This window comes from Patella vulgata, chromosome 9, assembly GCF_932274485.2.
Source record: "Patella vulgata chromosome 9, xgPatVulg1.2, whole genome shotgun sequence".
NCBI classification, from domain to species: Eukaryota; Metazoa; Mollusca; class Gastropoda; family Patellidae; genus Patella; species Patella vulgata.
In genome coordinates, this window is record NC_065887.2 from 14,061,269 (window position 1) to 14,076,794 (window position 15,526).

A 15,526-nucleotide genomic window follows, 5' to 3' on the forward strand; every position below is an offset into this window, starting at 1 on the left:
TACAAATACAACCATACAATGATACATACTATCAATCTGATCAGCAGTGGAAATTCGCTAGGCAATCACTGATAGGGAGGACATCGCTGCGAGTTAATTAGCTCAAAATATTCACTTTTTTCCTTCTGCTAATTAAATTCTAAAACATTTTTTTGAAGTATTATTAGAAAAACACATAACAGTGTTTGAATTATATCTTGATAAAAAATATTTCCTATTTAGTGTAAATGGGTACATAAAATATCATTTGAAGCCATAAAATGAGTAAAAGACACCATTCTGCCTGGACCAGTGTACTGTACCCCAAAAGAAAAACTTCTTTGTTTAGGAACAAATATAATTGTACAGTTTCAAGAAACTGCAGTTATATCATAGTCTGGTTTCAAGAAACCCCAGTCCATCATGTTGTCTTGAGAAACTGAACCTCATTATGTCTTTGTTAAGAAGGATTAAATTTCAGCTGTATCTTTAATCTTTTCTTTTTTAAAACAAAACTACAACAAATTGAAGGTCAATACTAACACAACAATTCCTAATGCAATACAACTTAATACAAGTAATTGAAAAAACTGGTGAACTGGAATAAACCAGGTTTGTAATATAAATTTGTGAATAAACTGGAATAATCCAGTTTTGTACATGTTATGGATTAATATACAGGATTAACAAATGTTATTTTTATCAATATATTTTTATCTGGGCAGACCTTCATAATGTCTGCTGGACCCCACCCCAAATTGTCCTACTCTACTCCTTTTTTTGTACACTTACAATATCGGTTCAAGAGCTCTAGAGATAAATAGAGTTAAATGTCCACTCAACACAACAAGGTCATTTCAGGACTAACATATCACTGTAACCTGGGTATCATTTAATCTTGTGTATCTAGCACTAATTTCTTTCACATTCATTCAATATCAAATCTTTGTTTCAAAATTCGTAAAAAATCGTTTAAAATCACCAAAAATCATCTAATTTGTACTTGTGTCCAGTTTAAAGCTGACTGATTTTGATAATGAGTGTTCAGTTTACAAGTATTAACTACATATCAATAATCAATTTTGGGTTGTTTATTTTTCAACAGTGATCAAGAAATTGGACACTCATTATCAAAATTGAATGGTCAACATTATTTAATTACATAATCAAATGGCCAAACTGTTCTAATCTACTTAAAATCGGACCTATCTGATGGCATTGAGAGTTGATTATGGTCTTGACATGATAAATGTCTAATAGTTTATATAACATTTAAGGTTTAAAGATAGATGTTCAGTGCTAGATTTAGCTTTTGAATAATGCCGTTTAAAAAGTCAATAGAAACAAATACAACTGTTGAACTGATCTAGTTTTCAACGTTAACTCTACCAAGCCAGGAAATAAAGTATACATCACTGACAAAGTCAGGCACAATTCCACTGGTGCCTTCCATTTTGTGCGGCACAGATTTTTTTTCCTTTTTTTTAGTGCTTTAGCAGTGGGAGGAAACCAGAGGAACTGATGAAAATCCATGAGGTTGGACAGCAACCCTATTCCTAGTCCTTCTCCTGTACAGAAATTAAATGAAATGTGATTTAACGTCCTACTGTTATGCTCCGACTGGGCTATTGAAAACGGGCATATGTAATACAGTGTGCTATGAAGGAAATATTGCCTGGGCAGTGGCACTATGTCCTACTCTTATATCAAATTTCAACTGCCAAGAAATCTTTTACGTGCACACCAATGTATACGCGAGTCCTCAGCTTTTTGCACCATCCGAACGACTAAACAGCTGTCCTTGTCAGGCCCTCTGTCCTGCACGACTGACATGGGGAAACCACGCCGGAAAATCCGATGAACTTCCTCGGCCAATGCAGGTAACGAACGCACAACCTCCAGACTAGCTTCTTACCCACTTAGCCACCGTGGCTTCTTGTCATGTACAAATTATTAAATGGTTGAACTATCACCAGAATATATAATGTACTTACCCTACTACCTGCACCAAGGAATCTGGCTTCCAACAGCTCTTGTTTACGAGGATCAAGACTGTGTATACTGCTGTTATCCATATCCGCCGGAGCTGAAAAATACAACATGAAATTAAAAACTGGTATCAGACAGATATTAAACAAAAAAGAACTAGAATTATATCTCAAGTCCCTGGTGACAGAGAATGCATCAATGCATGATTATTATGATGACAAACATAATGATCAGGACCAGAAAATAACAGAATCTCAATCATGCATTCACAATTATTTTATCTTTGTATGTTGCACTCATCTTACAAATGTACCATCTACATGTAGTAGCATCAGCAAGTTCCCCGCAAAAATGTGGACTTTTATTTCTGACTTATGGAACTTGTTAAAAATAGCCATATGAGGAGAGAGAGAGAGAGAGAGATAAAGAGAGAAAGAGAGAGAGATGAGATTTAATGTCCACTCGACACAAACTACTACTAGGTTATTTTGGGACGAACTGTACGAACATGTGGTTAAATTTCATTTCATTAATTCACTTGCAGGGGATCTTTAGCAGTTGTAGGTAACCGAGGACCCAGAGCAAACCCTGAGGTTTGACAAGCGAATGAAACCTCTGGTGGAAGTCGAAACCATGCCAGTTGATAAGACTTATTGTCAGATCTTATAATCTAAAGTGCAAACCATAAACCATTTGGCCCCCACCCCCACCATCGGGAGATTATATATAAAAGACCAATAAATACTGGAAGATTTGGACTGAGTATACCTGTACTACACCTGGAGTCAATAATCATTGCTTCAGACATATGTCGCAGGCTTAATACTTATATTAATATAAAGTAGGACTACATCTATTGAGTCACCCGTTTGTAACTTTTGATAAGAAACTCAAATTGTTTGACGGTTTTAGTGATGATAGGGAAATATTTTATCACAACAAATTTGCTGAAATTTCAATTTTAACTCCTTTTTAAAAGGGTCAGGGCATCTCCAGTTTTTCTGAAAATAATAATTTTTGACTATTTCAAACACTGCTGTGGCAAAAACAAATAGCCCATATGCATGAGGTTTCAACTGGACTGGCTGCAAATTAAGCATGATCATTAATAAATAGTCGTACAGTCAACAATTGTACACGTAACAGCTTGACAGCTTCTATGATTGAAATGTTGGTTAGATGGCAGTAATACTGTTGGAGCTTTAAACATTATTAATTACAACAAGCTTCATGTCTTTCATATCTGCTAACTATAGCTACATGTTTTATTGACAATAAAATCAATATGCTCAATGTCAGCAGGTTGACTGAATTCTTATACATTTGAACAAAAAGGTGTCGCTAGCCTGAATGGAATTATTATTTAACATACAAACAGTAAATCTCAACAAAAATTCTAATAAAACTAAAATCAGAGTGAAAGGTTTGAAGTTCCAGTTGAAACTTTAGACACAAGATTCACACATGGTATAAGAGAGATAGAAATGGGGTTTAACGTCCACTCGACACAAACTAGGTCATCTCGGGACTAACATATGGTTTAATTTTATTTCAATAATTCGCTTGCGCGTAGGGGTTTAGCAGTTGGAGGAAACCGGAGGACCCGGAGAAAACCACGAGGTTGGACAGGCGACCCTACTCCTTGTCACGTACAACCGGGGATTCGAAACCACGCCAGTCGACTCAATGACAGACTTTATGATACAGCGCGCGCACGCTAACAATTCAGCCATCCAACACCCCTCACACATGGTATGAGATAAGAGAGAGAGAAATGGGGTTTAACGTCCACTCGACAAACTAGGTCATTTCGGGACTAACATATGGTTCAATTTTATTTCAATAATTTGCTTGCGTGTAGGGGTCTTTAGCAGTAGGAGGAAACAGGATGGTATTAGATAGTTGTCTGAAGCTGCATTGGTTATGATCAGTGGTAGTGAAGCTCTGTCCCAAAAAAAAGCTACGGCAGTTGTGCCGTTACAAGTACATGACACTGGACTCGCACATGTAGTAGTGTGAATGTTATCTAATTAGAGCTGCAGTGGTTGAATGGATAGGACTTGCACTGTAGTACAAAAAATATCTAATTAGTGCTGCATTGGATGAGCGGTTAGGATGCAGGACTCCTACATGGTAGTGAGAGATGCCTTATCGGTGCTGCAGTGGTTGATCCGTTAGGACAAAGGACTCACAACCAGAATGTTAAAAGTTTGAATCATTTCCATAAGGTGGCGTCTCGCATGCAAAGAAAGTACAGAATGTCTGTTTTTTCAGATAGCATGAAAAGCAGTGTACAAGTAACTACAGATTAAAGGTCCACATGAAAGACCAGTTAGCATTTTGTGCTTTAAAGCTGTGTAGATAAAAATACTGCTGACCATGCAAATTTCTCTTCCTCAGTCATAGAAATAAAAATTGCTACATGGGCATTGGGCACAATGTCTTGTCTTTTAGACAAGCATGAAAAAAAAAGGGTACATATCTTACTAAGCAAATGCTTCCTTAGCAGTTGGTAGTGGTGTGTAACGGTATACATGTACATGTAAGTAAGTTTCACATGATGTTAACCCCTACATGTATATTCCAAATGTTTCAGTTGTGTAATTTTACAGTCCAGAACTTGATATAACTAAAATAATAAACCAAAGATATCATCTTCAAGGTACACTGCCCTATTTAAAACTTGCAATACCGTGACCAAAATGTGTGTGTTTACTGGGTAGGCTACAACAATAGGCTGTGTGTCGTTTAAACATGGGTGATGCCATCTCTGTGCTGCAGTCTACATGTATTTAAATTATTGAATGAAAGTACCAGTTCTATCATGCTTTCAAATTTTAAATATGAATTTATGTTTGGATTAAAGTTGAACTGGCAAGATTCAGAAACCCTCTTACTGGTATTTAAACTAATCCATTGATGAGATGCTGTGATTGGTCGAAAAAAATAGCATTGTCTTCTGACGAGACAACAATTTGTCCTCAAATTAAGAATAATTGACATCATAGCAGAGCTAAGAACTAATATTACCCTGCCACAGAAAGACAGGATAATAAAATATGAAAGTTGTACCTTAGCCATACATGTACTGTAGTATACCTGCTCTATTTGATGGCATATGATGGGATAATTTACCTAAATACTGCTATAAGCCTGTACTGAAATAGCTAATTATTTTATAATTTAGACCGAGAATCAATCATTAACCTAGCTTAACAAAACTCTGATATGTGTGTAGCTCTGTAGCTAAGTACACTAAAGTCAATTATAAATAGTTAGCACTATGCATGTATGTCAGATTGAAAAATAAAATCAACAAGTTCAAGAAAATTCTTATTGTGTGTGTACACAGTTGATAGAATGGCCTCTACAATATTCTAATTTATAAATGTCACCAGTGACATAAGGATGAGAAATGCTTATTGCCTTTGGCTTTGTGGACTTATAGGGAACAAATCAATATAAATTAGTGAGATGGAATGTCGAAATAAAAATGGCAGAACTAGGCCTGCTACAGTAGGTCCACTGTGTTATGTTAACTCATTGGTAGAGGCATTTAAGGTACATGTACTAATGTACCTACCACAACTGATCAGTGAAGGAGAATATTATTCTGTGTCTAGTAATACTTGCCTGGTTAGGTCACATTAAATATAGGATATAAAATTTTACACTCAGTGAGTCGGTTATGGCCAACAGTTTGACACACTTACTCATTTTGACCAAAACATATTTGCTGACTTCAAACAAATAAACAAATGTTTACACTAGCAGCTGGGGTGGGCCTACATGTAGGCCTCAGTTCTGAATTAATAAGAGCCACATAATACAAGCCGTATGGGATTATTCAATCCATCATGTTATATTTAGTCAAATCAACATAGAAATAAACATTTAGTAGATCTAGCCTTATTTAAATGTTCACAAACAAATAAAGCTTTCATTACTGAGAATCCTTGATTTAGCTCACAACAGTCTCTCAAGGACTGTGTGCTAGAGCCATGTACTTTCTTGAAAGAGATGAATAACTTGTTGGTCACAATTTTCGATTCCAAATCTTGATTACAGAATTCTAACCTCCCCAAAAAACGTAAAATCCAGGCGACAATATTTCCTCTCTACTTTAGTGCATTCGCCAAAGTATAACACTGGTCATAATTAACAAACTATTCCCTTTTATGGAATCATTAAATATATCTTGGAGCTTTGGATATCACTTGAATTTTACCTTGCCCCGTTTGGTGTCTTACAGGAGAGCGATTAATTGTCCAAGATGGCGGGCATCTGCCTCCGCTGTACATCCCTCAAAAGGGTCGCCAAACAGAGGCTTGAAGACAAGCCGTGTGATCTATTCGATCACTTAAACATCCGTCTCCATTTTGCTACAATTTGGCATAATAAAATAGTTTATGATACACATACACAAGTCTCTAAAATATGCGGTAGCCCCCACTAGCAGTGTTGGCTAGTTGGTGTGACGTCATATTAAAACTGAACGTGCGTTTGTCGGGAAAACAAACCCTTCCAGTTTCAAGGTATGGGCTAATATGGTGTGAATAAATGCCTTGGATATATTGCGAATGTTTTTCTCGAATATTTTATGACCTTCTTACCGTCTGGAAGTGTAGGGGCTTTTTCGGTAGACATCGGATATTTCCGTATTGGGGGATACCCTTGTTGTCGTACTATCGGAAGGGATTCCCGCTCTTTCAAACGGAAATGATAAATATAGTACAATGTTTACGTTTCTGATAATCAATGGTATAAGGGAGACAACTATATTTAGCACTTAATTGAAGTTGTCTCCCCTACACCGCACACAAATAAATTTAATTAAAGTACTGTATTACCATCTCTGTAACGGTAATATTATTTTTCGACGCCAAATTATTATTTGTTCTACTAAAACTGTGGCTTACTAATAATTAGTTTGTGCGGTGCGATGACAAGGCAGTGGGAAAAAAAGATGAAAACATTTTATTTTGAAATTTTTATCTTCTACACAAGGTACACTAGTTCTCAGTTTATTTAATAACGACGTTCCGTAACACACGCAGGTCACGTTTTCAAGTTAATGCCTACTAGTCAACAAAATAAAGTGCCTTATAAACTTATAGAGATCTGCCATCTTACACAGCGTTAAAAGAAAGGCTTTTGCATTACCTGTGTGAAACAGCAACAACAGGTGAAATACTTGATTGGGCAATGAGTGGGACATGTAAGGGCTTGATGACTGTTAGGCGGGCACACCTGAAATGTCCGAAAAATTCCCGTTTACAGACGGCGGCCAGAGACGCAGAGCTTACCGTTTTCCGGACCTACCCAAGAAAATTTGGAAAACTTGACGGCTGGAAACGCGTTTTCCTGCTATTCCAGCCCGTGAATTTAATGCAACAACTTAGATGTGGTCCATTATAGCTTAACTTAGTTTTATGCCTTGAATTCCAATCAACTAAACAACTGTTTACAGTCCGCGGAGACGCGACCGTCGGGAGAAAATTTTGAGAATCTAATTGCCGCAAACGCATTTTCCTGCTAATCCAGCAACTTCATTGTAGTCCAATAATAGAGCCGAAGTTAGATAGCTGACCTGAATCCGAAACAAGCAATTCACGGGGTATGGGGGCCTCGCCCTCCCCGAGCAAATTTTGAAAACTTAACTGCTTGTTTGCTGCAGAAGCGTGTTTGTAGCTTTAGATGTGAATTTGGACACAATGAATTGTGACTTACCGCTCCAGTGAATTATGTCTTACAGCCCCAATAACCCGTGACCCACCGCACCATTTACAAGGTTTTGGTGACGGATATACGGGTCAAATATAACTCTGCGAAACGTCGACTCGTGTTTTTTTTAAACAAATAAATTAATGTAGATGCGATTTGTGGATTTTAAAAATTGCAGAAACTGTATCCAACGGTTTATGGACTAAACCAAAACATTTAATTTGGCTTGGGCACCATTTGTTTTTGGGAGACGCGAAAAAAAAAAATGGCGCGAAATTATTTATGAGTATTTTCCGAATAACACATCTTTCCCTAGAAATCCCCGACATCGCCCGAAAGTAGATTATTTTACCTTGAACTTGAGAGCTGTAAAGTTAAAGTCAACTATATCATCCTGTAATGCTAAACAACGAAAGTCTGTTTTTAAATGTTGAACACATAAAATGGAAAGACATGGGGTTTAACGTTCTATTATTCGGCACTGACTTGCGCTAATGAAGATGGACATTCGCCACGCAGTGGGCTCTGGTGAAAATTGTGCCCGGACAGCGACACTACGACTTTTAAGACTTTTTATTGGTTTGTCATGGCGTTTCTGTAAAAACAAATCCATTCTCCAGGATTATTTATTTTTATTTTTTAAAAAAATATACTAGGAGTCCATTCTCCAGGATTTATTTTTTAAATACTAGGATGTAGTTTTTTTTAAATACTAGGATGTAGGTTTTTTTCAAATACTAGGATGTAGGTTTTTTTCAAATACTAGGATGTTCTTAAATTCATAAAAAAAACATACGGTAGTAAATAATTTTGATTATTGAGTTATATGTGATGTATCTAGCTGTCTTATAGCCCAGTAACTTTTAATTAATTAATAATAATAATAAAAAAAAATCAGGTATTTTGCTTCATATCATATTATTTTATCAGAGGATTTCATTTATTTCTTCAAATAATTTCCGGAAGACACTGAACCATTCTGGCAATACTAATGTATATCACCCGAATATATATAATGACTTTAATTGTATTGTGGATCCACGAGGCCGTGCCTTCCAGTACAAATTATTTATTCAGTTCTTAAAGGGAGACATCAACCAACAGGTTTCTGTATGTGCATGGACGTATTTCCTCCCTTCTTTATTTGTAGTCATGTTTCACTGCATCACATTGTCTGTACGATGATAACTTAGGTTTCAAAAATTTCCCAAATATGGTGGTATGTCTACTACTCTCTCTCTCTCTCACCGTTATTGACAGCTGTCTCTCCCCACCCCACCCCACTGTTATTGACAGCTAAAATAGATTACGTTGGGACACAGATCTCAGAATGTATAAAATTAAATTTTCCTGCATAGAAACAAGCTGTAGGTCTTAGGATGGACTGGCAGGGGGGGGGGGGGGGTCTCTTACTCTCTCTCTCTCTCTCACACACAACAAAATTAGGAGTCTTTTCCCAAACAAATTATTATTCAAAATATGCATACATGTTATAACATCTCAAAAGCTTACACTGAGGTGTATATATATATATATACATAATAACAACTGACAACAGTGGAAATATTATTCAACAATATCAATATCAAATATTCTCAAAACAAAATAGTTCCCTCTAGAAGATAGCCCACACTTGGTGTGACTTTTCACCGCTGATGACCTCTGAAGAGTCTGTTAAGTAGACCGTTTAGAAGCATTATGACTCCCTCTTAAAGATACATTCCCACAAAAGTAATTATAGTGTTGTGAGAGCATTGAGAGAGTTTTCTACGATATCACCCCTGGTGGAAGTTGTCGTAAAACTTCCGCAACGAACGAACATCGAGAAACTTTAACATCCAGTAGTCTCTGTGAACAGCTTCGATATTTATGTTAAATATCGACAACATGCAATCCAAAAATAACTTCATCCATAACCAAGTCACATGACAACCAAGACTTCTTAAAATAGATTTTTGCATTTTTTGGGGGGGATTAAAAGCAACCTCATGATAAATTTAAATTAGTTTGAATATACAAATGGACTTTTAGTTCAGATATATCATCAAATCACACAGAATGTATGTGGGAGTGGTGGGGACGGATGGATGGCCGAATGGTTAGCATGTGGGAGCTGTATCATACTGTCTGTCATTGAGTCAACTGGCGTGGTTTCGATTCCCTGGTTAGACGTGACAAGGAGTAGGGTCTCCTGTCCAACCTCGTGAGTTTTCTCCAGGTCCTCTGATTTCCTCCCACTGCTACAGACAAAGGCGCGCAAGCGAATTATTGAAATGAAATTGAATCATGTGTTAGTCCCGAAATGACCTAGTTTGTGTCGAGTGGACGTTAAACCCCATTTCTCTCTCTCTCTGTACATGGGAAGGTATCTTTAAATGTGGTACCATAAAACTAATAACAAAAAGTAAAGCTCATATTATTTTGAGTTATAAATACCAGAAATTTGAAATATTACAGGGATATAAGTTGTAAGTGTACACTTATCTACATTAGATATTAATATACATTATTTTAAATATACAATAACAATACAAGAAATTAAATCAATGATCTCATTTATATACAAGATAAAAACATGACAATTTAACAGGGTTTTTACAATATAAACAGATTTAACAATCATTTTAAACTTCGCATTAGCACCAGGTGGCAAACAATAAACCTTCAGTAAAACACAATTCCAGCTAAATTAAAGATACATTATGGGAGATAAGAAGAGCTCGCAGTTCTCACTAGAATAGTTAAAAACTAGATAATGTAAAGGGAATTTGCTGAAAATTTCAGTCAAATTGATCCACTATGAACCGAGAATTAATCGATTGAAATTTTGGCGTAGCCTCGATCATCATTACTGAAGTCAGTACGATAAAGTCTTGATTATCCATTTCTTGATTTAATCAAGAATGAGTGTAGAGCATCAAATCAGTTCATAATCCAATAAATATCGCAGACTAGCGTTGACATCGAGAGTTGATTATGGTCTGAATAAGTTAATAAATGTCTAATTAATAATTTAGATAACATTTCAGGCCAAAAGGAAGATAATGTATGTTTAAATGGTATGGCCAATCTGAGAATCTTGCCAGGTTGACTCAATAGGGCCTCAAAATGTGTGTGTGTGTGTGTGGGGGGGGGGGGGGGGTCGGGTAAGATGAAATATATTTTTGACACTGTCATAAGCCTTTCTAACATGCACTGTAGTCTTAAACATCTGGGGGGAATGGAGAATGGTGTCGTTTATGTAGTTGCCAAGAAAAAATGATTTTTGTACAGTTACATTTCATGTCTCCGATAAAATGGTTGAAATGACACATACACGACTATTATGTCATACACCTTTAAAGTTAGTAAGTCAAGGAATCCAAGCTAATAACAAAATTCAGAAGTTAGTAGTTCACGGAATCCAAGCTAACAACAAAATTCAGAAGTTAGTAGTTCATGGAATCCAAGCTAACAACAAAATTCAAAAGTTAGTAGTTCACGGAATCCAAGCTAACAACAATTAATGTGACTTGTTGTATCCTCTAAAATTACGAGGGGTGGTTTCTTTATCAAGTTGAACAAAGTAGAAATTTAATTATCAGATAATTACACTTGTATTATCATCAACAGCCTATCAACTAATGAATCATCATTGATTAGTTTATTGTTTTGAAGGGTGTTGTGCTTGACAACAATGCCTATATTTAGAACTGAAATGCATATTGAAACAAATGTAACTACTGGTATGTTGCATTTCATACACTGATTTCTTGCTTGCATTAAAGATACATTATGGGAGATTTTTACAGAGAATTGGCCATTCTTGCTATAACAATTTAAAAGTAGATGATGAAAGAAGAATATTTTGAAAATTTCAGTCAAATTACTTTATTCTGAACATAGTTATCATCGTTGTAATATTTGACTAGAAATGGTAGTGAAATGTGCCTTCACCGTGGCTGATCGTTTGATTGACAGGCGTTAACTCCACCTACAAATCTCAATTATCAAGAAAAGTTTTCAATGGCATGCGGAAACGCTCTACAGCGGCCTCGCTAAGTACACTCTATCATTTAGCGTGACGTATTCTCATCAGGATGCGCCATATTTGAATTAATTGATAAGTGAAATCCTATTTAAATCCGAGCTGTAGCCGAGCCATCCGTGGGTCTACAGAGTTGATTGTGGGCTTGTTGTTTAAATAAAGATCTAATTTATAATTTCTATAACATCTGAAGCCTAAATTAAGACTTGCAATAATCAGATTTTGCTCTTGCACAATGTATGTTTAATTATACATTTCTCAACTTGGTCATAATTTTTTGATCTCTTTAATTTCTTGTTCACAATAATTTCTTGATTGATTCATTTTTTGATCACATTAATTTCTTGTTGGCATTAGTTTTTTGCTAATATTAACTTTGTGCTCACATTAATTTCTTTCTCACATTAATCTTTTGCTCAACTTTATGCTCACATTAACTTTTTGCTCACATTAATTTCGTGTTCAACTTAATTTCTTGTTCACATTAATTTTTTTTATGGCCACATTAATGGAGAATGCTAGATCAGAGACGATCCTGAACATTTGAGCACATATGACGTCATTTGTGGATAATGGGTTAGGGCAAGGGTGAGGACCAGCAGATTTCGTCAAAGTCTTGAGATGTAAACTGGGCTAGTGCTAACCCTAACCCTAAGCCTGGACAAAGCCTAACCCCAACCCACAATCCATATATGATGTCATATGTGCAGGACCGTCTCCGATCTAGCATTCTCCCACATTAATTTCTTGTTCACCTTAATTTTTCAATAAACTTATGGTTAAATTGCATGTGCACATTAATTTCATGCTCACATTAATTTCTTGCTGGCATTAATTTTTTGCTGGCATTATTATTTTGCTCACATTAATTTCTTGCTCACATAAATTTATTATTTACAGTATTTCCTCTAACATTCTTATTAAAGTCTATCTTTATGCCAGATCCATTTCTTGCACACATGATCAAAGTTGTGATTTATCCACTGTTGTTCCAGTAAGTCGTAACGTTCTTTACTTAGATATAGTGGTTTACCTCGTCTGAAAACAAAAAAAAAAAGTTAAAAATTTATTACTGTTACATCTATTGAGCATTTTGTAGAGATAGAGAGAGGTCAATGTTTAACACAAACTAAGTAATTTTGGGACAACAACCTGATACGACTTCTCTCATTACAACCCGATACGACTTCTCTCATATCAACCCAATACCACTGTTCTCATAACCTGATACAACTGTTCTCATAACAACCAGATACCACTGTTCTCATAGCAACCTGATACCACTGTTCTCATAACAACCCAATACCACTGCTCTCATAACAACCTCATACCATTGCTCTCGTAACAGAACAATTTTCTTTGTTATTTGCAGTATTCAGTAATCTTGCCCACAGGTTATTTTAAATTTTAACAAACTACTGCACTCCTGCAAATTGTATGACAAACACTAAGTCAAATTTGTTTCAATGGAAACAGTAAAATTATTAAGTCCGAGAAATGATGAATTGGCAAAAGGTACAACAGCTATCAGGTAGATGTGCATACAAAGTTGCATGAAGATATCTGGAAAGTTATGAGATATCTTAAATGGATTAAAATATACACACAGAAAAGAAAACCGGTTAAACAATTCTAATTCAGGGCATCACCACAATTCTTTGAAATCTCCTTTGAGAATGTGGAGCAAAGATTGTCAAATATCTGATGAGCAAAAAAATGATGAACTTACTTTAGTTCCCGATCTTCTTCGCCATGTTCATCGAGATAAACTGATCCCCAGAGAGTAGCTCGTGCTCCTCGTATAACAACTATTATACTTGAATTAACCAAGAGAAACATACCAGTTCCAGCACCACACGATATAGAATGCTGAAAAAAACACACTCTATATGTAGATACAATTCTCAAACAAATATTTTAAATAGCTATCTTATTTGCTAGGGACGATAAATTGAAGAAGTAAAGTAACACAAAGCGATAATACATTTTTAGATCCATGGTGCCAGTCAGTGCTATTTCATTTAGCAAACTTCAAGTGCATTTGAGAAAGAGAGAGAGACAGAGATAGTGTTTACGGTCCACTCAACACAAGCAAGGTCATTTAGGGACTAACATTTGGTTCAATTTTATTTCAATAATTCAATGCAGGGTTTTTAGCAGTCAGAGGTAACCAGAGGACTTCTTGCCATGTACATGCTAGGAATCGAAACCATGCCACTTGACCCAATGACAGACCTTATGATCTAAAACGCATGTTAGACAAACCAATCACCAAACCCACCTATGTAACGAAATGAAATGAAATGAAATGAAATGGGGTTTAACGTCCTACTGTTCTGCTCCTAACCTGGGCTAATGAAGACAGGCATACGCCATACAGTGTGCTATGAGGGAAATTTTGCCCGGACAGCGGCACTACGGCCTACTCTTATATCGAATTCCAACTGCCAAGGGATCTTTTACGTGCACGCCAATGTGTACACGGGACCTCGGTTTTTCGTCCCATCCGAGCGACTAGACAGCTTTCCTTGTCAGGCCCTCCGTCCTGCATCACTGACCAGGGAGAACCACGCCGGAAAATCTGGATGAACTTTCTCAGACAATGCAGGGATCGAACACCCGACCTCCAGGCTAGCGAGCTAGCAACTTACCAACTTAGCCACGTGATCCCCCACCTATGTAACAAAAGTCAAGAGCAAATGAAATGAAATAAAATAGGGTTTAAAGCTCCTACTGTTCTGCTCCGAACTGGGCGAATGAAGACGTGGATAAGCCATACAGTGCGCTATGAGGAAAATTTTGCCCGGACAGCGGCAATACGGCCTACTCTTACATCAAATTTCAACTGTCAAGGGATCTTTTACGTGCATGCTGATGTGTACACGGGATGTCGGTTTTTCGTGTCATCCAAACAACTAGACAGCTGTCCTTATCAGGCCCTCCGTCCTACATCACTGACAAGGGGGGGAACCACGCCGAAAAATTTTGATGAATTTTCTCGGCCAATGCAGGAATCGAACACCGACCTCCAGGCTAGCGAGCCAGCGTCTTACCCACCGTGACCGCCCAAGAGCAAATGTGGGAGTAGTTTAACTTATTACCAAGAACGCTAAAGAGTAATTTCACATTATGCACAAGGTAGGGAATGCCTAAATTGTCTCGGACAATTTTATAATTGTAAGTATATCTCACCTGAACACATTCAAACATTGTGTTCTGTTTACAGCACTGTTCACGGAAACACAGGAATTCACCACAGATTAAACATATTGATGGATCTTTGGGTGTTCCGGTACATGTCGAACATGTCTGATTACGATAGTGTTGAAATATTTTATAATATTGAGTTGGTAATGACAGAAGTCGAGGTCTATACCACGTCTGATTCACCATTAATAAAGACTGAAAAATAATCACACAATATTAAACACAACATGATAATTAATCCTATTAAATAAAATGAAAATGGGGTTTAACATCCTACTTTTCTACACAAACCAGCCTAATGAAATGAATTGGTGAAATGAAAATAGGGTTTAACGTCCATATGTTTTGCCCTGACCACGCTAATGAAGACGCGCATATGCCATACAGTGTGCTATGGATGAAATTTTGAATGGAAAGTGGCACTACGGCCTACTCTTCTTTCGAATTTCCACTTCGAGGGTTCTATTACATTGCAAGTCAATGTGCATACAGGACCTCAGGTTTTTGTCCTATCCAAACAACTATATGCTGTCCCTTGCCAGAATTTCCCGATGAACTTTCTTGTCCACCACCAGAATCAAACAAGGAACCTCCAGATTA

At 36.7% G+C, this 15,526-nt stretch overlaps 2 protein-coding genes across 8 annotated transcripts in view; both read right to left on the reverse strand.

The window, feature by feature from the left end:
• LOC126831905 (serine/threonine-protein kinase tousled-like 2) overlaps positions 1–6,673 on the reverse strand; it is a 36,169-nt gene extending 29,496 nt beyond the window's left edge. For 3 of the 6 annotated variants that reach the window (XM_050562569.2, XM_050562566.2, XM_050562565.2), the window contains exons 1-2: positions 6,197–6,441; positions 1,974–2,065 (exon numbers count right to left, since the gene is read on the reverse strand). In XM_050562569.2, coding sequence (XP_050418526.1) covers positions 1,974–2,065; positions 6,197–6,269 — 165 coding nt within the window. In that variant the 5' untranslated portion in view covers positions 6,270–6,441. Of the gene's footprint in view, positions 1–1,973; positions 2,066–6,196; positions 6,442–6,581 lie in introns of those variants that run through there. The other 3 variants (XM_050562571.1, XM_050562567.1, XM_050562570.1) reach the window with 2 other exon arrangements.
• A 2,990-nt stretch (positions 6,674–9,663) lies between these two features.
• The window catches only part of LOC126831898 (E3 ubiquitin-protein ligase UBR3), a 48,607-nt gene continuing 42,744 nt past the window's right edge, over positions 9,664–15,526 (reverse strand). For both annotated transcript variants that reach the window (XM_050562551.2, XM_050562552.2), the window contains 3 exons: positions 14,912–15,121; positions 13,449–13,588; positions 9,664–12,757 (listed from right to left, as the gene is read on the reverse strand). In XM_050562551.2, coding sequence (XP_050418508.1) covers positions 12,640–12,757; positions 13,449–13,588; positions 14,912–15,121 — 468 coding nt within the window. In that variant the 3' untranslated portion in view covers positions 9,664–12,639. The remainder of the gene's footprint in view (positions 12,758–13,448; positions 13,589–14,911; positions 15,122–15,526) is intronic.